At 41.8% G+C, this 24613-nt stretch overlaps 1 protein-coding gene across 2 annotated transcripts; it reads left to right on the top strand.

Annotated features, from left to right (window-relative positions):
- The first annotated feature begins 1352 nt into the window (after nucleotides 1-1352).
- On the top strand, nucleotides 1353-23715 carry trmt44 (tRNA methyltransferase 44 homolog). 2 transcript variants are annotated; one of them, XM_085153767.1, is made up of 12 exons: nucleotides 1353-1950; nucleotides 2027-2144; nucleotides 3418-3637; nucleotides 3730-3798; nucleotides 4121-4228; nucleotides 5456-5527; nucleotides 7318-7424; nucleotides 7792-7975; nucleotides 9496-9844; nucleotides 13642-13812; nucleotides 15184-15300; nucleotides 16766-23715. In XM_085153767.1, exons 1-12 carry the CDS (start codon nucleotides 1620-1622, stop codon nucleotides 16996-16998), a joined length of 2079 nt encoding a protein of 692 aa, XP_085009893.1. In that variant the 5' UTR covers nucleotides 1353-1619; the 3' UTR covers nucleotides 16999-23715. The 2 variants fall into 2 exon arrangements, with proteins under 2 accessions (XP_085009893.1, XP_085009892.1); XM_085153766.1 differs by lacking the exon at nucleotides 13642-13812 and having other exon boundaries at nucleotides 1360-1950.
- The last annotated feature ends 898 nt before the right edge of the window (nucleotides 23716-24613 follow it).

Here is a 24613-nt window from a genome sequence, read left to right as displayed (position 1 = left end):
TAAAAGTCTGCGAAAAATGTTTGATGAAAGAGAAAGAGGAGCAGCAGGAAATACACCAACAGCAATGTAAGCTTCAAGATATGGAAGCTGAACTGAAAGCAGTTCAGGCAAGAGAAGCAAGAAGCACTGAGATGGAGATCAAGATCCAAGACATGATTGATTAAGCACATCAAAGAAATAAACAAATGTTGTATGAGAATGAACAGCAGGAGGAAATACAACAACATTTGCAGTGCAAAGCTATACACCAAGTGATGAAGTGCAAGCTTCAAGTGGAAGAGAAGAAAAAATGAAGGGCTGCAAGTAATGTTGGAAGAATCAGTGAGATGAAATACTCAACTGTTGAAAGACAAAGAACAGCAGGAGGCAGCACAGCAACTTATGAAGTGCAAAATTCAAGAATTGTAAGCTATAAATCAAGAGATACAATGCAAGCTTGAAGACATGGAAAGAAAGAAATCAAGGCTCGTACACAATGTTTGATAAAGCCTGCCAAAGAAATGCACAAATGCTGAAAGAGAAGAAAGGGAAGAGTCCAAGCTTGAAGACAGCGAGAAGAAACATGAAGAGCTGAGATTATTTTAATAATGTGCCTTAATTTTATGAAGAAATCTATATATTAGTGTCGACTAATCCTAAAATCAGTTGAAATGGTTCAGCAAGGAGAAGAACTCACAATTCAGAATAAGTTCTATAGAGAGCGCCAGTAGATTTTCTTAATGCACAAGCTGTGATCAGTTGATCTGTGCTGCTGCTGCTCTGAGGTTTACTGCTCTTTGTGGTTTTACACAACTGAATTCAACAAGACGTTCTGGCTGATTTCCATCCTCTACACTGACAGTACAATGTTCATACTAACTTATAATAGATACTATAAAGTTGGTACGAAGGAGGAATTTGGTGAATGAATCTAAGCATCCTCCGCTAAAAATCACATTAATCTCTGCTATACCTGGTGTAACCCAACTCTGACCATGAGAACAGCTGCTGTGCAACACTCCAACACCGTGTTCATTACTTTTCCTTCCACATCCAAGCTGGTGGAAGTTAAATCGTTGCTTAAAAAGCCATCAGTTGACCTAGCTTTCTTGGGCCAATCTCCAACCTTGTAAAACAGCATACTGATCATCGGCAGAGCAAAGGTTTATTTGAAGAGTTTCGGTCAGGTTTCAGAGCTCATCACAGTACAAAAACAGCTTTAGTGAAGGCTACAAATAATCTTCTTATACTTCTAGTGATTTCTATTTGACTTGTTCGCTATTTAGTAAAACAAAAAACAAAACAAAAACATCCCCCTAAACCCCTGAATGACTACAGAGTCATTACAGAAAAAGATAAACAGCACCCTCTATTGGGCATGGCGCGTAGATGATAGAGTTTTGTCGCTGGTGTAAACGTCATCACTCAGCGACATAGTAGTGTGTTTTTCTAGCCGCCTCTCGCTTTTTCTTTTAAATAAAGCTCTTAAAAGGTTTTTGGACCAAAGTAGGATTTATCGTAAATGATCCGTTTTTGATTTCATTGTTCTTGGAAACATATATCGGTGCAACCCCCCCAAAAACCTCCTGTCCGGAAGTTGATTCAGTGATTGTAAACACACATGCTTCGCCTGCTCAATTATGCCAAAGCTCTTCGATATAAAGTTCCCGGGAGGATGTAAGAGTCTCCCCGATGGCTTCTGGTCAGCCGTAGACGTGTGGATAAAGAAACCTCATGTTGTAAACAAGCGTCTTTGTGGAGTTAAAGAGACAGACAGCAAAGATGTGGACCAAGACGACCTACGGCTCCTGCTGCATGATCCTGAACTCTTCACAGATGTGCTGCTCTTCGTGATCACTGGGGCCTCAGCTGCCCACGAAGCCGACAAACCATGGTCCTCCAGCGTCAGGACACTTATTCCCAAAGTAAACTGTTATGGGACAAACCTGCATAAAGAAATTATTCTGAAAGGTAAGAGCTTCTCACTTCTACAAACTGTTGTATCAGTTATATTTGTTTCTAATGCCTTCTCTCCTGTTCTCTGCAGACTTTGGTAGACAACGAGTGACCTTTATTCCATTTGAAGAGGATGCAGAGGGAAAAGCGTCTCTGAGGAAAGGCAACATTTATCAGATTCAGCTCTGCAATCGGGACTGTGAGGAATGGTGAGTCGGCAGTCATCATCTTTACAGCACATTAGAACATACAGGACGAAATGCCTGGTTTTGGGTGATAGTTTACTGGCTGATTATACAATCCTGATGTTCAAACTGAGCATCAGAATGAGGAAGAAAGGTGATTTAAGTGACTTTGAGCATGGCATTGTTGTTGGTGCCAGATGTATAGGTCGGAATATTTCAGAAACTGCTGATCTGCTGGCATTTCTAGAGTTTACTGGGAATGGAGTGGAAAAAGAGAAAATATCCAATGAGCTGCAGCTCTGCTTCTTTTTGTCAGAGGTCAGAGTATGTCCAGACTTCTTCGTGCTGATAGGAAGCCAAAAGTAACTCAAATAGACACTTGTTATAACAAAAATATGCCGAAGAGCATCTCTAAGTGCACAACATATTAAACATTTAAGTGGATCGTCTACTACAGCAGAAGACCAATCCAGGTGCCACTCCTGTTAAAACTGAGGCTGCATTTCACTGGACAAGAAAAGACTGGAAAATCTCATCTGGTCTGAGTCTTGATTTCTTCTGATCCTATTTGTAGGTCAGAATTTAGCATTGGTGTTGCTTGAACATGACAATGAGTTCACCGTATCCAAATGCTACCTCCACCTCTCCACTCAGCGGTCAATCTCAGTCCAACAGAGCTCCTTTGGAATGTGGTTTAACAGGAGATTCATCACACATTATCAAAGTGTGACACTGTCATGCCAATTTGGGCCAATATCTCTGAGAAATGTTTCCAGCACCTTGTTGAATCTGTGCCATGAAGAATGAAAGCAGCTCTGAATGCAAAAGAGGTCCAAGTTGGCGCTAAAGGCAAACCTAACAGTGGGTGTATGAATGAAAGACTAGTTATTAGGGTTTTTTGAGGGTCTTCACCATATATTCCATACTATACCACACCATCTAGTATTATTATTTTTGTAGTCCACCACTGATGTTTAAAAATGGGTCAGACATTCAGTGTCAACAGCAATAAGAAAATTTAAACCACAGAGTATAATTTACAGTTGTTATTCTTATTGTTCAAACTTTGTTACATTGTCTTTGTTTTTTTTAAATCTATTTTGGGTTTATCTCCTTTTTCTTATTAATATTTAAAATTCTTTTTTCATATTTAAAAATCCTCCTGATATTGATATAAGTGAACTCGAAGCAGCGCTCTCAGGAAAGGCGACGTCACAAACTCTCAGTTAATATACATGTTAGTATAGTTAGCATAAAATGAGCACAAGACTGTAGATGACTTGTGCTTTATCTGCAGGTCCCTGGAGTTGTGTGCGCTGTCGGTCGATTCCTGGTTCTCTGATGGCGTCGCCTACCCCAAGCTGCCCTGGCTGTCCTCTGACCTGCTGCCTAAACTGGTGCGCTGGGCCACCGAGTGCAGGAGTAGCGAGTTCAGGAGCACGTTGTCTCTGCTGCCAGTGGAGAAGTACAGCCTTATGTACCAACAGCTGAAGGACAAGTACAAGGCCATGGTGAAGGTGAGGAGAATGGATGATGTGAGGCTTGTTTATTCTTTTGTTTACGTCCTATTCTCTTGTGGTGATATATATATTTTTCACACTGTTTCCAGGTTTGGCCTGAGGTTACAGATCCTGAAAAGTTTGTGTATGAGGATGTTGCTATTGCTACGTATCTCCTGGTTAGTTCAAACCTTCCAATAATCTTCTTTTCACCAAATGAGTGGATCCTATCACGATTATACTTGAATTAGCCTTTGAAATAATTAACAAATATGTCCATACAGGTACTGTGTGCGCAGGTAAAAACAGCAAATAACTCACATGACCTTATGTCAGGTGTCAGAGGGTCATGCAACTTAAGCTAAATCAATCAACCTGAATGTGAAAAATGACCTTTGACCTTAGGAATCCATCCGTAGGTCACGAGTATCAGCAGCATCAGCAGCATCAGCAGCATTTGTCACTCCCTAACCATGAGTCTGTGTCACCGTGCTGCTGCAGGTGCTGTGGGCCGAGGAGAGAGCAGAGAGAGGTCTGACTGCCAGGCAGTCCTTTGTGGACCTCGGCTGTGGAAATGGCCTCTTGGTTCACATTCTGACCAATGAAGGGGTGAGTTCAGTGCTTGATGAATTCATGTAAAAGCAGCAGTTTATTAGGCCAGATCGTCACGCTGGACCGAGTGTTTGATCTTCGTTATGAGTGACTGAATCGTCAGTTTTTGTTCTGCACACTGGTGACTGAACACTGATTTTCTTCTAAATTCAAACAAACAGCAGCTACTTCCTGGTTACATTCTCACCTAAAGCCCACAAAGTCTTCAAAATCATCCACAGTATGAGAACACTCTTCATATTTGATAACCCTGTATATGGTGGTCACATATAAAACATTTCACACTAACTTTAGGAAAGCCAGAAGCGCTGTCTTAAAGGTACAGTCAGTATTTTTCTTTTAGTTTATTTGATTTAAAAAAAAAAAGATTGTTGTACTCATAAATATACATAGATTAGTGTCTCTTTCAACAAACGGATATGTTCATATAAACTTAGAATGGATCCATTAAAAATATATAGGAGTGGGCACTGGTTAGTGCAGAGCTTTCCAAAGTGTGGGACCCGCCCCCTAGGGGGGGCGCAGAGCCATTGCAGGGGAGGCGCTAGCATAATGGATAATGGACAGGTTTTTGATGGGGCTCCCACACAAACGCAAAGCAGGAGATGAAGCATCGCTGAATATTTTTCCAAACCAACATCTCATACCTTGTTTCCTGAACTGAAGACAAACATTTTCATAACTATGCTGATTTAGCTGAGGTAAACAGATATTGTCCCAATTACATATTTTTATTACATATTTTCTACAGATTAGAAATGCGACCCTCGTATCTCCAGGCAACTGACAATGAGCTGGCAACAACAACAGTTAGTATAACGTAGAGTTTAAAGGTCACATTTTCCCTCTGATAAACAGTTTGATTACATTCTCACATTGGATGCGAGTTTATTCAGTAAGTGTTTGATTCCAACTTTGTTGGCTAACAGAAACTAACAGCGGTAAAAACAGCAGCTCAACCCGTATCGATCTCCTTTGACAAAGTAAAGCGTAAATAAAGATGGACATCTCTCACTCAGCAGGTGAGGTAAACACTGACAGCCTTTTATAGACAGGGGGAAACGCCGGGGCAGATCCAGATCTGGTAGTAGAAACATATCGGCCGGCCATTGTCGTTAAGGGGCACATTCTAAATTTTAATGTTTTTGATCTGACTTGGCTGAGTGTGTGAATGTGTTTGAGGTTGATTAGCCTCTCTGACCATCAGGCCGTCTTGTGTTACAGCACCCTGGAAGGGGCATCGATGTTCGCAGGAGGAAGATCTGGGACATGTACGGCCCCCAGACTCTGCTGGAGGTGAGCGAGCCGAGCATGAAACGTTCGACTCTGTGTCCTCACTTTGTGCTTCAATTTATTGTAATTAAAAAAGTACAATGCAGCACTCATAAAGATGTAAAAGTAATGATCAGGGAGAATTTTACACCTGCAGTGCTGTGAAAAAGTATTTTTCCTCTTCCTGATGTGTTTAGAAATTAGAAAAAGACAACCTGAATAAATAAAAAGTGCAGTTTTTAAATGAGGATTTCATTTATTCAGGGCAACGAAAATCTATCCAAGCATACACGGCCCTGTGTGGAAAAGTAATCGCCCCCCCTAAACCTATGAATGTGGTTTTGCCACCCTTGGCAGCAAAAACTGTAATCAAGTGATTGTGATAACTGGCAGTGAGTCTCACATCAGCGTGGAGGAATTTTGGCCCACTCATCTTTGCAGAATAGTTTTAATTTAGCCACATTTAAGGGGTTTCCAGCATGAACTGCTTGTTTAAGGTCACGCTAAAGCATCTCAGTTGGATTTAAATCCACACTTTGACTAGGTCACACAGAGAGAGCATGCAGACTCCACACAGAAAGGCCTGACAACATGGTGGGTTAGAAACCTGGACGTGTGCGACGGTGAGGCAACAGTGCCGTTATCTGAGCCATTTAGAGGCAGACCTGCTGGTGTGTTTCAGATCTTGAGGTTTAGGGCATAACTCGATGGTCGTCCCATGTATGACGTTCTTTTTATGATTTGCTTTGTTCGATTTATGCCAGATGTAACGGAGGAAGTGGATTTCTCCTTGTTCTCTCCCATCGATGCTGTTTTTACTCAGTCTCTTTCTATCGTTGAATCATGAACGCTGACATTAACTGAGACAAATGAGGCCTACAGGTCTTTAGATGTTGTTCTGGGTTCCTTTGTGACCTCCTGGAGGAGTTGTCAGTACTCTTGGAGTCAATTTGGGAAGCCGACCCCTCCTGGGAAGGTTCACACTGTTCCAAGTTTTCTCCATTTGGGGAATATGGCTCTCGCTGTGGTTTAGTGGATTTTTTTTTAACCCTTAATAGTTAAATTGTAATCTAAAACCTGCAGTTTGTATTTGCTTTTTACCTTTTTCTGATATTAAAAGTGGATTTTAAGTGTTAAAATTATGCACAAAACTAGGAAGGGAAAGGGGAGAAATACTTTTTCACAGCACTTATATTTCTCGTAGTATACTTAAGAGATTCTTGCTTTTATGATTGTATTAAGCTGCACAAAGAAAATACTACCACAGAAGCTTGCATACACATGTGGACACACACAAATTTCCAGAGAAACCTGCCCTGAAAACGCCGCTTTCTCCTGTCTGCCTCCTGTCCTCAGCCGCTCATTTAACAACAAGCTGCTGACTGCTTCCATTTCAGGTCATCTATTATTGACCGATTTTAGCGGAGCGGATGTGGTAGAACAATCTCTCTGTGCCCCCGGGGCAGCTGTTCTCAGTCCTCAACCTTTATTCGGAAGCTCTCTGGACTTCACAGCCTCTTAACTCTCATCATTTGTGATGTGTGTGTCAGGGCCATCTGTTAAATATGAAAGGATTTATATAAACTCTCAAAAAAAAAGTTGTTGGGATCTTGTAGTTGTTTTCTAATTGCAATTATAAAAAAAACAAAAACCAAACCAAAGAAAAAAAACCAACCCAAAACTTTAAATGCATCTCAAATAAAAGTCTAAGAAGATAAAAAGACTTATTTGTATTAAATGATATTAAATTCGACCGGTGTGCATCACTCCTGCTCTAAGGACCTCTTGTGCTCTTTGGGTCTGTGCTATTTCAGGAAAAGGCAATTACTCCCAGCGAGAGCTTCTTATTCCCGGGTACAGACTGGCTGATTGGGAACCATTCGGACGAGCTCACACCGTGGATCCCAGTTATAGCAGCCAGGTGAGTCATCAGGAGACACAATCACACTCAGCAGCTCAAGTGCCAGCTGATCTCTCCAATTTTGGAATAACATTATGGGCAGGGGGTGATGTGTGAAGAGTACGTGTGTGGGTTTACTGAGACGGCCACCTGATGGCGATGTTGAGCCTCAGTGTGAGGAGTCAGATTTCTCCTTGTTTGAGACTGCAGATGATGATTTCTTGTAGTGTGTGTGTGTGTGTGTGTGTGTGTCGCTTCCTGTCTGAACAGTTTGAGTTAAAGGTGGAAAAATGCTTAAGTAAAACAAGTCCTCTGTAGTCTGACTGCATTAAAGAGTAATGATCGGCACTGTGTAGATTTATTTTGTCCCTTCTTTTTCAAATTATAGGTCGTCTTATTCCTGCCGCTACTTTGTCCTCCCCTGCTGTTTCTTCGACTTCTGTGGAAAATACCAAAGACGCCAGTGTAAGAAGTCTCAGTACAAGGAATACATCGACTTCATCGCTGAGGTCAGCCAAGTCTGTGGCTTCAACACTGACGAAGACTGTTTGAGAATACCTTCCACTAAACGGGTAGGCTGACAAAAACAGAGTGGAGGCGGCTTCACAGTAAATCCATCTGCCTTGTTGTAAACATTTGTTTGACCCCGGCCTGTGTTTTTTTTCCTTCTTCTTTCAGTCTGTGCTCCAGAACAAATCACATCATATTAGTTCAGCAATTTGTGAATTCTTCTTCTCTCTACACCCGTCTACCGCGCAGCTCTGCTGTCAGCTATCAAATAATTAATGCAAGACAGAGAGGGAAAGAAATAAAGAGAGAAATCCGTTTGGTGGGCTTCTGTAATAGGTGCAGGTTTAAAGTGTAAAAATGTTTGTGAAAATTAAAACACACCCTAGTTATGACGTTTCCCATAATGCACCTGAACTGCATCTCTCCCCTGCACATATCTGAAAGTTATAACTCTTCTTTCAGAATAGCACAAAAGGGCTACGTTGCCAAGACAGCATCACAGTTGCTGCACATCCATGATGAGAATCTGCCGTTTCACCGCATCACAAAGGTGCTGTGTTGGGTTGAGCTCTGGTGACTGTGGAGGACTTTTGAGTACAGGGAACTCGCTGTCATGTTGAGCTTTGTGACATGGAGTGTTACACTGTGGTCATGAATGTATGGACATGGTAACAACAAAACACATGCAGATTGGGGTGTTTAACATTTGGTTAGTACTGAATGTCCCACAGTGTGCCAAGACTGCCTGTTGATCCGAGGCAGGATCCATGCTTTCATGTTTACACCATATACTGACTCTACCGTCTGAATGTCACAACAGAAATTGAGACTGGATCAGGCGATGGTTTTCCAGTCTGCTGTTGTGTGGAAAGTCTGTGTGAACTGTAGCCTCAGCTTCCTGTCAGCTAGTAAGGTCTTCTGCTGCTGTAGCCCAACTGTTGTAGCTGTAGCCTTTCTGCACCTCGGTTGGAATGAGTGGCTATTTAAGTTACTGTTACCTTCCTGTCAGCTCAAAACAGCTTAGACCTTCATCAGGTTGTCTTGACCAGCTGCTGTCATGCGATTAGCTTATTAGCAAATAAGCAGTTAAAGATACTAAAGTGGCGGGAGGGTGAATTTTACATTTCGATAGAACAGAAAATCAGTACCTGTAGAAGTTTGTCAGTAAATTCATTACATGTTTTTGTAATCCTGGGATTATGTGGAAACACTTCTCAGCGCTATGATCAGTGGATGGCTGAAGTAAATCATACAGCTGTGCTTCCCAGCCTTTTCTCCACCTGGGCTTCGTTTAGTGTAGACGTACAATAAATCAAGGATGTCTTTATAATCCCAGAGGGAACAATAAATCTGTTAGCGGGTAGCCATTAATAGCTACAATATACTCGTGGCCATAAAAAGAACAAGCTATTATTTTCTGGGCTTTGCTGTTTGCTCATCAGTAACACTCAGTTTGCTCATATCAGCAAAAGCTCTCCCACAAAATGATTTCATGTGAACATTTTCAAATGAAAAGAAAAAGCATGATTTCTTTGAACTCCCAAAACAGGGAGTCGCCCTCACACTTCTTTTTTTTCTGCAGGTGTGTCTTTTAGGAAAGTCAAGAAACTATCAGTTATCTGATGAACCTGAGTTAGAGCAACAAAGGGCTCATTACATCCACAGCCGCTGCACTGCTCCCGGGGTCACAGTTCAGAGGTCAGACGTCAGTAATGACGAGGACTGTTGCATTGGGAACGGAAGCTGTAACGGCACCCCCGGGAGCTCCTGGGGAGCCGGGTTCCAGCCGCGAGATCGCGTCGAAGCGGTGCGAAATTGTGCTGCTCTCCCACGGGACTTTGTTGACGGTGTTGTTCTGCGGGTTGCTAATGCTCTTCTGGGAATGACCGCGGGCGATGGAGAAGGATCCTGCTGTGACTGGAACCAAGGAGGTAAAATGATTGACATGAGTCGCTGCTGAACTGAGTCACAGGTTAAATCCAGAATAGGATCAGTGCCTGTGAAGTGTTCCTATTTGCCTGTAAGACAGAAAGACTCTCTGTGTGATGCATCTGAGTGCCCGGTCTGAGCATCAAGACCTGGCGCTCAGATGCATCTTAGGCCCCTGAAGGTTCTTGTCTAGATGAGATATTATGATGTCATCATGTTGCCTAACTACCACCTAGCAGTCGGCTAAATTGACCAATTATTCGCACCAAAAACAGCTTTTAAAGACATTGTCACGTTTTTATATTATATCCCAATTATTATTAATTATTGCCTTTACCCCCCAAAAAAAGCACCGCGAGGCAACCGCTGTAGTGATTTGGCGCTATGTAAATGACCCAGTTTTAGCATATCAAAAACATCTATCACCCCTATTTTTTATTAACTTCTCTCACTGTGATTAAGTGTATCAACCTGTAATTAAAGGCAAAATGACTTTATAATGTGTTTTCTCCTGGAGAGGTGAGAAGAACATTAGATGAGCTTGAACGTGTATATAATGTAAGAAAGCTGTATAAGGGCTGGTAGGTGGATGTTAATGTCTTTGGATAAGCAGCTGTTGTGAACCACACTATTTAAGCCTTGTCCACATATACAGGAGACAGATTCACTACTCTCCCTTTGCTTCGAAGCTAATGGTTGGCTATTAGTGGACGTCTCGTTGCCTCTAATGTATTCACCACATTGGTGTACAGTACTCTGCTAAAGTCTTCAGCCACACCTCGTTTCTTTATATTTTGCAGGGAAAATGAGAAACGGGTCCAGTGATTTATTGGAGCGTGCATTTGAATGTGGGAGACAGACACGCTCTCAACTTTCCTTTTTTGATAAAGATTATAGTTAAGGTTAGATCAGGTAACCCTGAGTGCTCCCTTAGTTACGCTGCTGGGTTGCCAGGGGCTTGTTGAGTGTTTCTTGTTCTTTCACCCTTTTTTACTCTTTGTTTTTATGCACCACTCTGGATTTCCACAGTGTGCCTTTTTCCCCGTCTCCCTCCCTTCACCCCCAACCAGTCACAACAGATGGACGCCCCTCCCTGAGCCTGGTTCTGCTGGGGGTTTCTTCCTGTTAAAAGGGAGTTTTTCCTTCCCACTGTCACCAAGTGCTTGCTCACAGGGGGTCAACTGATTAAGGTTTTGTCTTTATTATTGTAGAGTCTTTACCTTATAATATAAAGCACATTGAGGCAACTGTTGTTGTGCTTTGATGCCTCTGCTGTCCATTACAAAGAATGCAGGTTTTTGGGGCATTTCCCTACCGTGGTCACTTTTCAGACCCCCGAGGCTGCTTCCATCTTTTGTACACAGTCTATGCCTTTGATCAGTTACATAGTGAGTGCTTTTTACCTCGTATGGTGCCGTGCAGATGTAACCCGATGCCTCTGAAACGACACCGTCACAATCAATCGTTACATATAGTGTCAGCACTTTTTAAAACACACCAGCTACACCATTACATCCGCAGCACCTACAGCCTGAACTTTGAATTTCATTCTTCGTCCATCATCCCATCTGACCCCCCACCTCGCTGATTACAATCCTGCCCCTCAGCATCATCCGGTGAGACCTGATGACACAGAGCGACGCCTCTTTGAACTCTGCCACACCCTCCGCCAGCTGCGTACCACACAGCCCGTATCAAACACCCACAGACACGCACACACATTTACTTTCACAGCACCCACGCAATCACCTTTGTCAACACCTCTGCAGCCCCGCTGACACACACACTCACACACAGTCACACGTAATGAACGAGATAAGGGCACGAAGCCTGCTATTATTAAAACAGAACGTTTCTTGTCGGGGTGTCGGTGGAATTAAAGGTAGAAAATTTTACGGAGAGTGAATAAAGGGAGAGTGTAACTCTGTATGGAGATGACTGGATGAATAATGCACCACCATCTATGATTTATGCATGAGCATGCATTTGTATTGAGGGATTCCTACCAGTTATCTGCTGTGCACGAACAAAGGCTAAATTCAGAGGGAGCCAGCGCATGTTAAATAAATCCAGATGGGTCTCGGAGTCATTTAAAGTGCTTTGGAGTTTAGTTTCTGTCTATTCTTTAATGCATCTTCAAAAAGTCTAATCATTTTCAGTATGGTGATGGATCCCTTTTTGGCACTTAAGCGAATGTTTTATATATCATTTTGTTTCTGTGGCTTTATGGCTCTGGTGCGACGTCAGACGATGTTCTTTTATCTTTGCTTTTTATCTCTTTTACTGTAAATACAAACAAATAATACGTATTGAGCTCTGAAACTGTCAGAAACAAACAGGTTTTCACTATGCATTAGAGTCAGTATTTTTCCTGTTTGGCCAACTATTGTTGGGTTTGTATCATAAGACTGATACTCAGTGATTTATAGTAATTCTTTGAAATGAAAATTCCTATTTAACATCAATCAGACTCTTTCCTTTTTCATTTGGGACAAGTTCTATTTAAAAGATTTGCACTGAGCAAGTTAAAACATCTTAGTAGTGTCTCTGCTGCTTATATCAGTTGCATATATTGTGCTTCCTGTGCATTAAACTTAAAAATATCTCACAGCTCTTCTGAGACACTGTAAATATGAAGCAAGTTACTAATTCATGTGTGCTGTAGTGCTGAGTCACAGAGTTATGTAATCACGCCGAGAATGAAAATCTGTGTGTAGCTGTACATCGAGCGACACTAAATGTCAACTCAATAAAATGTCAGTGGTACAGAAAACACGCTATTGTACTGAATAGAAGCAGCCTGCGTGGAAGGGCGCGGGCGCTGTGTGTTTTTGATGAGTGAACGCTTCACTTCACTCTTTTACATGCTGGAACATTTTCTGCTTTCCTTCAGTTTAAACCAAATATTTTTCAGATTGTTGGGTTGAAAAAATCCAAACTGAGTTTTTTGGCTTTTGTCTCCAAAATGTCATTCATATAAAGACCGGTTTTAAAGTTGCTTTCAGCTGCTCCCTTATTCGCAAAGGGTCACCACAGCAGGTAGCTCCGCACGTTTGATCTGGATGTGCTGGATGCACTTCCTCCCAGACTTGAACCGGGGGATCTTTCGCTTGGCAGGGAAATGTGTAAGCCACATGCTCGAGCCATAGATATATGAAGATGAGTGTAAATATTATTTATTGGGTACTATAAGAGGATTCAGCAAGCATGCATATTAACTTTTATTAGTAATAATAATGTAATTATTGGTTCTAGTACATGTCAGTGTCCTGCATTACTATATAAATGCCAATAGGCCTTTTTTTTTTTTAGGTTGCCAGGCAACACAGTGGCATCATGATATAGCAAGTTCATGTTTCAGTTCACCTGATTGTTACTAGCTTTGCACCTTTGCCAGATCATTTCCCAACTTTTCATCACCCTGTAAATAGATTTTTTTTTTAAAGGTCTAGCAAAAAGCTCGCGTACTTATTCCTTTGCATTGCAGGGACATCTTGCTCTCCTGGCACAGCAATAGCCTGTCTCCTTTCCTCTCTCTCTGCTGTGTTTATTGCTCTGTGAGCTAGCAGTGAGGTTGCAAAGAGAGACGGGGGGCAGCCGTGTACAGAGAGACCGATTAAGAGATCTCAAATGTGATGGAAAAAAGCGAGACTTCTGTTGTTGTTTTGTCTGAGTGACCATTTTATGCGCAAGTTAAATGGTTTGCAGAATCATAGCATTGCCATTGTCTCCAAACCCTATGATTCCTCCTCCCAGAAGTATATAGATTTCTTCTTCTTCTTTTGGCTTCTCCATTTAGGGGTCACCACAACAAATCACCAGCCTCCAACCTCTTTTGTCACCCCAACCCTCTGCATGTCCTCCTTCTCTACATTCATGAATCTTCTCTGTGGCCTCCCTCTATTCCTCCTGCCTGGGCAGCTCCATGTCCACTACCCCTCCTCTGCTCAAGACAAATATTACCCTAAAAGTATGTCATCCCTCAGAAATATGTCCTGTCATCTTTACACGCCTTGTGAGCGTTGCAGTTTTTGCAAAGATGGAAATCACAGCTGAGCTCTTCTCTCTTTTTTTTTCCTTCAGCACAACAAAAACAATCCTACACAACAGGCATAGTTTCAAACAAACAAGTCCAACTGTACTTTGAGCCAAGCCATTAATACTCATCTGCACCTGGTCTTAGTCCAAGCTGAATCTACTCTGTCAATACTGTCCCTATTCCATTAATCCCCATTAACATTGTAGGCAGTAAAGGGCAGCTCTAAACGGTGTATTGATATTATATCAAGGCCTGGAGCTCCCTGGCGTCAGAGCTGTGGGATGAGAGTCTGCCCAGTTTCACACTCTGCAGCATACGACTGGGTTTGGCTGCGCTAGTGTCTGTGAATGTGGGAGTGTGTCGCATATTTTAGGGATTAACGCAGCAATTTGGCCAACTAAAATTAGGATGTATTTGGGTGGACAATATGTTTTTCGATGAATTTCAACGGCAGAAAGACGAGGTTCAGAGACCTGACAAGCAGAAGAGTTTGAAACTGAACAGTTTTTGGAAAACTGAGTTTTGGATCAGAGGGTCAGACGGTGCTTTTCATTCATATTCAGTATTCATATCATCTCTAAGCCAGCAGGGATTGCAGCGAGTGACCACAGAAGTACGATGAAGATATCACTGAAGATGCAGATTTAAGTCGAATATAGTTATGAAATCATGTGGTGTGTCTCTCCCTCCAATACGTCAGAGAAAGGAGGAAGTTTGTCATTTGTATAAACCAAAGGTCAGCTCAGATTGAATCCCCTTGTGGTGTAAAAAGGGCAAGGCCAGAAATGCCAAAAGATCTTTATAACCACAGTGCGAAAGTATGTGTGAATACAAAGGGGTTTGTCATCTATACTATGCTAATCCTAGAGGTTAGAACTGTACATATTCTCTTTCTCCTTTCTAAAATCTCTGCCCCAGTGGAGAGGTGACAAAAATGATTCAGGCTTTCAAATGGCTACTCTGGCAAAACGCGTTCCAGCTGCCCTGACAGCTTGTTGGAACGGCTTTAACTGAGCATACTTCACAGCTCTGACAAACACTGACAGATAGTATATAAAGATCCGTTTACAGTAGAGAGTAGCTATGTGTATATATAGCTTTGCTCGCATTTTCTTGTCATAGAACAGTCGATAACATCAACTCAAGCCGAGTGGTTCTTTGTCTGAAATGCTGGATAAAAACGATCTCTGTGCATGCTGAAGCACTGTGTTAATGCATTGATGATTATAAAATCAATAGACCTCTTCCTGCACATGTATAACTCCCATCTTTCATTGTTTGTCCCTCTTCCCTGCCCTTCAGGCAGCCTTTCTGTGAGCGAGGTTGCGGGGCTGTTAGGGCAGGAAACCCTGCGGCTCCTGAAGAAAGAGTGCGGAGGTCTTCAGACGCTTCTGAGGAACAATCATCAAGTATTTAGAGGTAGCTTTTCTCTACGTTCTTATAGATGGTTCATTTGAAAGTTGTATTGTTGAGAACTAGACTGTTCATTAAGTACAATATAGTGCTTAAATGAAACCAGTGACAGTGAGAGAGATACTGGAGGTTATATGAGTAACAGAAAGGGTGTTAAATAAAAAACCGTTAGCTTCTTTTTTAAAAAAAAGATTTTGTTTGACATTTTTTTCCCAACAATTTAAATCATAGACTGTATATAAAAGATGGAGCCTTTTACCCTACATTCTGGGGATATTTCAAAGTTACTCTACTTCTCGTTTGATTTATGACTTGAGTAAAAGTCTATCTTCCTAAATTCTGGTTTCAAGTCTTCTTTAATAGATCCTTAAAAGAACGTCTTAATTAGAATACAGTTTATGCTTTATTTTTTTACACCTTGCTCGTTCAGTGTTCGTCAGTACAAAAAGCCCTCAGAGGAGTCAGCTGTCCAGTTTTTCCATTACGAACATTTTGTTTGATCTAAAATGAGCATCCTATTTAACATCACAGTGAATAATGTATGTAAGCTAATTCTTCATACTAGCTTGCTAGCTAGCATTAGTTCCACCTCCTGGTCTAAATATGGGCACTTCTTTAAAACAATAAGGTGGCGATGGCCTCGTTCCAGGTTGCAAAATTTTACCCATATGTTGACATCTTTTAACTACAGTGTATGCTTTTAAGACTTTTAAAAGGGACTATTTTTAAAGATAAACATGGCAACAACATCTTTTTTTCAAATTTTATTCACTCATGAAAAAGTCTCGCGCTCAGAACCACAATTTGGAAACAACAATCCAAGCCACAATTCTTTCAAAATAACTGGACAAACACTTTTTAAAATGCAGTCCTGGAAGTCGTACTGTCGTTGACCGTAAAGCAGTGTGTTTTGCTGCTATTCCTGGTTAAAAGTGTCAGACAGCAGGGTGAGAAGTATGCCTTCCTTTTCTTCCCCACCAGAACAACAACACTGATATCAAAGCATATTTAAGCGTACTTGTGCCAAAACTCTGAATCATCTGATGCAAAGAGTTAATTTGCTTGGCGTCATGGCATCACACTGGGCTTTTGTTGATTGAAAAAGAGGGCAAATGAGCGCTTTTACCATCGTCATTTGGAATTTGGTTGGTCTCGAGGGATCAGTTTGAGAAAATTGGATCCCCTCCCATACAGAAATTGCTTAGAGTGCAAGCAAAGTCAGACTTGAGATAAAAACAAAGTTGACATTTCTTTCTGATAATAGATAAAAATGTGCATGACCCTCGAAAGGTGAGAATCTTATATCAGCGCAGACATGACTTTTTCTACCCCGGTGCCCTGACAGCCAGGCATCTATGTTGTCTTCTTCTCCTAATTTCTTTCTTTTAAGAAAATATTTCTTTGTATCTTTTGGGAGGAGGAAATCAAAATCTGATAGATTTTGTGTCTCCCTCTTGTCACTCCTCTTTAGTTGAAGGAGGGCGTGTCTACATAAGAGACTGGCGGGAGAGGATGCCCTTCAGGGCGGATGTTAAAAGGAAGCCCGTCGCCCCGGGTGCCCTGAAAACACGCCTCTGCTGGTTTCACGCTCACCACCCTCAGGGCTGCCCCCTGCAGGCTGAAAGCTGCGCCTTTGCCCACGGAGCACATGACCTGCGACCCTCGACGAGACCGCTGAAGAAGATAAAGAATGAAGCCTTTTGATCGACTCGTTCTTCACGACTTTTCATTGACTTTGTTTGGATTTTTAATTTGTGCAGAGCTCTGCACATCGTCGTTTGAACTCTAATTTCCAGCCCTGTAGCCTCAAAGATAAGATTCAGGTCCAAGCAGCGAGTTTTATTGAGGCAACGTTACATCATTTCTGGGAATTGAAGCCTTGAAATATCACTGTCCTCTTTCTTCTTTGTAAGGCTGCCAACATGCAGTGCTTCCTGGTGGGCTTCACTGCTGGAGCTCTCTAAACCTCTGGGTTATGTTGTCTTGTGAAAGGCAGGTATACGTTCAGGTATACTTACTCACTATAAAGCTGATTTCAAGCTACGTCTTTGTATTTTTATTTAAAGATTATCAGCTCTGTGGTGGATCTTCTCTTCGCCCACAGCATAAAAACTCTAAAAGCTCCTGTAAACTTTCAGTATTTAACTGCGTGCTTCCCTTAGAGATTTCTTTCAGCTCAGACGTGTGCTTTGGGGTTCACAGACAGGGCGGGGGAGAAAGGCCGGACAGCGTTTGAACAAAGTAAATGTTAGCGGTATGAATTATTTGTTGGCAGGAGTCAAGGGCTGAGCTGCGTGTTGTCCCGTCTGGATGGGCGCTCACTGCTGCGTCTTTCTAACACAGCTTCCATCACCCTGTGGCTCAAATGTCAAAGACGGTAAGGCCCTCCGAGGGACTGCAGCCGAGCAGTGAGAAGCGCCTCCCTGGGGTTTGTTTTGTGTATGTGACAGACAACAACCAGACCGCTGATACAATAAAAACATTGTTTATACAATCTGTCTGTGAAGGTTCTCAGTCATCCAGGTCATCATAGTCAAAGGAGCTAGCAAAGAAAAGCATCTGGACTTCTTTAAGTTACTTGAAGACGTTTCACCTCTCATCCGAGAAGCTTCTTCAGTTCTAAGGTCAAATGGTGGAGAGTCCCAGATATAAACCTGGTGGGAGTATCCCCCCACAGAGGGACAAAAGGACCCCCTGATGATCCTCTAATCGCCTGAGCCAAGGTGTGAAACTGGGTGTGGGTCCTAATCAGTCAGAATTTCGGGTTAGTTCATTGTGAAACCTGGCCCCACCTTATCATGCGAATTTATGAGGTCAGATGGCCCAGGATGTGAGTGGGCGTTAAGGCGTCTGGGAAGGGAACTCAAAACTGGATTATAGATGGCAGAGAGTTGGTGTCGTAAACCACCGCCTCTGTTCAGAGATGGTCGCTCACAGTGGACATAGATGGCTTCTTTCACTCCTCTTTCAAACCATCTGTCCTCTCTGTCCAAAATGTGAACATTGGCATCCTCGAAAGAGTGTCCTTTATCCTTAAGATGCAGATGGACAGCTGAGTCTTGTCCTGTGGAGGTGGCTCTTCTGTGTTGTGCCATGCGCTTGTGAAGTGGCTGTTTGGTCTCTCCAACGTAGAGGTCTGGGCATTCCTCGCTGCACTGTACAGCATACACCACATTGTTAAGTCTGTGTTTTGGAGTTTTGTCTTTCGGATGAACCAGTTTTTATCTGAGCGTGTTGCTGGGTCTGAAATGCACCGGGATGTCGTGCTTGGAGAAAACTCTCCTGAGTTTTTCTGATACACCGGCAACATAGGGGATGACAATGTTGTTGCGTCTGTCCTTCTTATCCTCCCTCGCTGGTGTCTGATCTTCTTTTTTACAATCAGTGTGTGGCAACAATCATATTTTACCAGATTGCCTAACAATTTGCAATTTGAAACCTAAATGTATTCTGAGTGCTGTGTTTCTGCTGTTTGAAGCTAAAAAAATACATTTAGTTTGAGACTGTAACAAATGTAACACATAGCAAAGGTCCTCAAACACCACTCAGTTATAAAGAGAGACAGTCATGTATTGTGAAAGAGAACGCACCATCAATGCTGAACGTAATGCACTGACATTCAGAAGTCTTTGTTTCAGACAGCAGGCAGTAAAAATAATAAAATAAAAACACAGTAGAGGAAGGAAGACTGAAAAATGCTGCTTTCAAAACTACTTTTTCTACTCAGAAGCACGACATTGTTAAAAGATTTGACTATATACACTGTGGTGTGAAAAAGTGTTTACCCCCTTTATGATTTCCTATTTTTCTATGTTTGTCACAATTAAATGTTTCAGATCATCAAACAAATGTAAATATTAGACAAAGATAACACAAGTAAGCACAAAATGCAGCTTCTAAATGAAGATGTTTATTATTAAGGGGGGAAAAAGTGTTCTGTGTGAAAAAAATGAACCTAAACTTTATAACTGGTTGGCTCAGCCTCCGCAAGCGAGGGTGCAATCAAACGTTCGCGATAACTGACAACGAGTCTTCTACAGCACCGTGTTGTAATTCAGCCACATTGGAGGGTTTTCCAGCATGAACTGAATTTTTAAGGTCAAGTCACAGATCGTGTATTTGTTTGATGATCTGAAACATTTGTGAAACCTCTAGCAGAACCAGGCTCAGGGTGGGGCAGCCATCTACGGTGACCGGTTGGGGGTGAGGGGCGGAAGCCAGGACAAAAGACACACTGTGGCTCCTTAAAAAGGCGAGTGCCTCTCATAAAGTCCATACTGTGGTTGAAATGGACATCCTGAGGTTACGTATAGCTGACCGGGTGCTCACACGTCTCCCTGCTCAGTGGCTTCGTCGCTGAATATTGATGTGGATCCACAATCATTTGCTCAGCCTGTTCAAAGGTTCAGCACAGTGAGGAAGAAAGTTCTCTGGAGTTTTTGAGTAACTGCGATCAGTAAATAGAAACTTCCTCAGAGATGAAACAGCATTTAAACACAACCGATGCTTCAGCTGTGAGATGGACATAAACTGCTCAGTCGTAACGTGTGTAGCAATGTGTGGATTTTAATGACCTGTTTAAATCACTTCTCCCCCTCCCACCATTCACCCCACTCTGTTATGTTTCTTGGAAGAAATGAAATGATGAAAATGCTCCTGCTGCTCTGCATCTGCAGAGATCATCTGATCAACCCGCTGCCCTATATTTAACTGCTGCGACATGGCCGGGGAGTGGAGGAGGTTACGTACCCATCCCAGCTCGACACTGTTGCTGATGCTGTTGTTGTGGTCTTTTGGCCCCAGCCCTTACTGACACAATGACTGTTTATGTCTGTTTCACACCGCTACCCTGGAGATCAGTAAAGCAGACCCACCCTGTCCCTATAAAACATAACAGGAAGTCTGCTGGCTACTCATTTGCAGTATGCCAAAAGGCAAAAACGGATATAAACAAAATCAAATATACATATGCACGTGCATAGACTTAACCCTTTAAAGCCCCAAACCATGAAAATTGAGTGTTTATTGAATGCTCTGACAATCTAAAAAATTCTATTATTAATTATTATTATAATATTACTGCTTAAAAAATTACTGTGCAGCATATGTAGGTTCATCGCACTGATGATATACAAGTCTCAAAAACTCATAGGATACACCAGACGTTTAGGGGTTAAATAAAGATGCAGTGCATACGGGTCTGGGTCGAGTCGCTGTCTGGGACTAAATGTTAAAACCAGACTTCATCTAGTTCAGCAAAGAAAAACAATTAGCAAGGTTACATAAAGCCATTTTAGGAACCTGAGGGATATTAAAACGTGGTTATTAAAATGCTCTTTCCATTATTGCTGAAGGATTGTCAAGTTTCACAGCCGGCTTTTTAGCCAATTATTTAAACCTCTTCTGACTTTAAAAAAAAAATCAGTTTCCTGAGAGCTCCTCAGTGGGTGCAGCATTAGTATTAATTATAGTAAAAAAAAAAGTGATTAGAGGCACAGAGAAACAGTACCAGTGATGTAATTAAACAGCCCTCCATCCTCTTATTCAGTCATAAACTGGAATTCTGAAATGCATGACAAATTGTTTATCATTAGCATCAGTAGCTCTGGCCTCATAACTGCTGGGTTAGTTGTATTTAAGTAGCTTGGCTATCACAGTACAGATTGCAGATTTAGAGCTGAAATACATTGAGCAACTTTCTGGTCTTGTCAAGAGACAAGACCAGGTCATGAAGACGGAAAAGAAGAAGAGCCCAGTCAAACACTGCAAACCACACAGAAAGTAGAGGAGGAGCAAACACGCAGGAGCACAGAGACCAAAACAGGAGATGGATCTCTTACTGTAGTGTTGGGTGCTAAGTAGAACCCTGACGGGTGTCACTGAACTGCCACGGCCTCACGCTCATCACCAACATCTAAAGAGGTTGTGGATGCCTCAGAGTCTGGTAAGGGGATGCAAATGATTTCAAATAAATCATCCCATTAAAAGAAAATCATCCAACAGTGGATTTGAATTGACTGCCTGCTTGTCCTGGATTGTGACCTCAGGGCAGCCCACAGATATTTATTTAATTTCTTGATCTGTAGATATATTTAACACACACACACAAAAAACTATTTCCAATGACAGACAAGTATGCCAGGAAAAAACTGAACACTTACGCAAAGAGCAGGCATCTTTTTGGAACTTTTTGCATGCACAGAGACAAAGGCAGCAGAGTCATTCAACATAGATCAAAGCTTTCTTGGATGACCTGATACCAGCTGTATAGCACAGTAAGAACTATGGGTCAGTGTTTCTTTGCTGCCTGCAATGGACAATGTTGGGAAGGTTACTTTTAAAATGTATTCCATTACAGAATACAGAATACATGCCCCAAAATGTATTCTGTAACGTATTCCGTTACGTTACTCAATGAGAGTAACGTATTCTGAATACTTTGGATTACTTAATATATTATCATGCTTTTTACAACTACATGAATGTACTATTGCTGTGATTTATTACTGTTACTGAAGGTCCGCGGCTCCGAACCATAGTAAAGGGACCTCTGGCTAATACATCGGTTCGTGTTGGGCTCATAGCCGAAAACTAGCTTTACTTTGTTGTCTGGGTCAACTTTGCTAGCGAGAGACAGAGAGAGGCGTTGAAAGGCTGCTCCAACGGAACTTATTGTTTTTGGATTTAAACACGAACACGGTGTACAGTCGAGTCTTAATAGCTTACTTACAACTGGGCTTGTCAGGCACTCTTCTTGGCTGCAGTGGGTATTATTATATTCACATGCTTCCAGCTCCCGTTTTTGCTCGATGACAGCTCGTACTTTTCTTTTTTCTCCCTCCCTCGCTCACAGACACATAACGTCCATAAAGTCCATTCTCCCTGCAGCACGGACTACACTGCCGATGATGCTACATTCTTTAGAGCTATAACTGTAGTATTCTGCCTGTTAGCTTAGCACAACAACAAAAAGGCCTCTCTCACCCAGGAAACACGCAGAGAGAGAGAGAGAGCATCACCCTGTAACCATGGCAACCGTAACGCTGCCACCTGGAACAACAGAACGTAGCTGTCAAACAAAACTCAAACAGTCCTGACCCGCCACAATATGAAACATTTATTTCAACAAAGTAACTGTATTCTAAATACCACCTTTTTAAACGGTAACTGTAACGGAATACAGTTACTCATATTTTGTATTTTAAATAGTATCGGCGGTACATGTATTCCGTTACTCCCCAACACTGGCAATGGAAAACTTTAAGATTCTGCTACATATCTTTGTCAAGTTGACTTCACTTAGTGAAAAAGCTCCATATGATCTTATTCTATCTCCATGTGATCAACACTGCTGACGGCGAGCACGGCGAGGCTGGAGGAGAGGCCCAGGAGAGACGTGCAGCTGCACCAACAGCGCACACACCTGATAGTTTATAACTTATGCTTTTCACACAAGCTATTTCCTACTGTGAAGACAAATTGTAGGTTTCCAGGTCCTTCAAAGGTCAGTGGCGGCTATGTTTCCTCTGTCAGCACGTCAGGGTAAGTGGTGAGAAAAAAATCTTGTTTTATTACTTATCTGTAATCATGGATCAGTGGAAAACCTAACCTTAGACCTCATTTTTACTGCCTACCTGTTGCCACATAGGGGCATCGAGCTGTGATCTGATGTGTTTTTTATTGTAATACCTGTACTGAGTTTAATCAAGCTTGTCTAAATGGGTGACCTCCATACAGTAATAATAAAAAAAACTAAACTAAATTTAAATATCAAATAGTCCTGATTTATATCGATAAAAATAAAAGACCTTCCGTCCAGTTCTGGGACAACAGAACAGCAGACACGAAGGACATGTCACAGAATGAGGATCTCAACCCAACCACTGCCATGAGCTAAATATGTGTTCATTGCGTTTGTCGTTTTCTCTGTTGTGTAGTGCTGTGTGTAAATCTGATGCTGCCAAGGTATATTGATCACTCCCTGTCAGATGAGTGGGTTAAGTGTGCGCCTCAGCCAGGACGTGATGAAGAATCACAGGTTTTAGTATAAAAATGGACGTTTTGTCTCATTGCTGCTTGTTACGCAGCAAGGAGTGGCATTAGCATGCTTTCTGTATGACACACTGGGATGACCTCAGTCAAACTTGTCTGAGTGTTTTGGGGAGTGATGTTTATGTCGCAAATCTGATTATCAAAATGAGAAATGCAGTGGAAATTTTTTAGGATTGTGCTACTTCACTATGTCATTTTTGAGCTACACCACACGTTGATGCACAAATGATCTTTTGCACACAGTGATACGAATCTATTCTGTGACTATAGCCAACAGATAATTTGATCTGTGTTTACAGTCCCTGTTTGTCAGAAAAGCATTCAGACTGCTGTCATAGTCTCCGTACTGTTGTTTGACCCCTTTGCAAAGGAAAATAAAATTCACACAGACAACCTGGTTGTGCGCGCTTCAATTTATTTCAGATTTTTACAACACTGCCTCAGAAAGTGTAAAGCTTACTGTCACTGATCCAACAATAAATTCTCCATCATACCAGCACTTTTCAACAGGATAAAGACTGTTGAGCACACTGGCAAATCCTCGGAGAAACAAAACAGCCAACAAAAAAAGAGCAGCTGAACACATTTTCCATGAATGAGGACGTAATGGGCTAAAAAAAAAAAACTCTTTGAATGAACATAAAAAAATCATGGAGAGAATTTCCACGTAATTAAATTGCTTTATTTTAGCATTATGCAATTCTGTTATTCCAACTTAATGTGCTTGAGTTAGACTAACTTGATTAATTAATGATGAATCAACTGTTTTACTACAGTTGAGTCCAACTTAATTTAATTGAGTTGATCCAACCCATGCAAATTACTTTAGTGTGACAAAAAAGCTTAATTGTAATAGAAAGCCATGTGGAAATCCTTTCCATGATTATTTAAAGTTATTTTTTGGAGTGTTCAACAAAGTCTAGAGTCTGCTTAACATAAAATGTTAATGGATTTATAACAACTTCCACAATATTCATCCTCTTATCTTTGCCAGGGTTGCAGGGGCCTATCCCAAATGTGATAGGGTGAGAGCCAGATACTGGACAAGTCGCCAGTCTATCACAGAGAGACAGACAACTTGCAGACATTGGCACTCATAGATATTCTGGAAACACCAATTAACCTAACCCTAATTACTGCATGACTTTTAACTGACTAGAGTACCCAGAGAACCCACTGCAAACTTGGCCAGATTGGAGATTTGAACCCAAGACCTTCTTGCTGCGAGGCAACAGTGCTAACCACTGTGCCTCTCACTCACTATGTA

This window comes from Neolamprologus multifasciatus, chromosome 3 (assembly GCF_963576455.1).
Source record: "Neolamprologus multifasciatus chromosome 3, fNeoMul1.2, whole genome shotgun sequence".
NCBI lineage: Eukaryota > Metazoa > Chordata > Actinopteri > Cichliformes > Cichlidae > Neolamprologus > Neolamprologus multifasciatus.
Note: the sequence above shows the minus strand (reverse complement) of the source record. Positions and strands in the feature narration are given on the sequence as shown.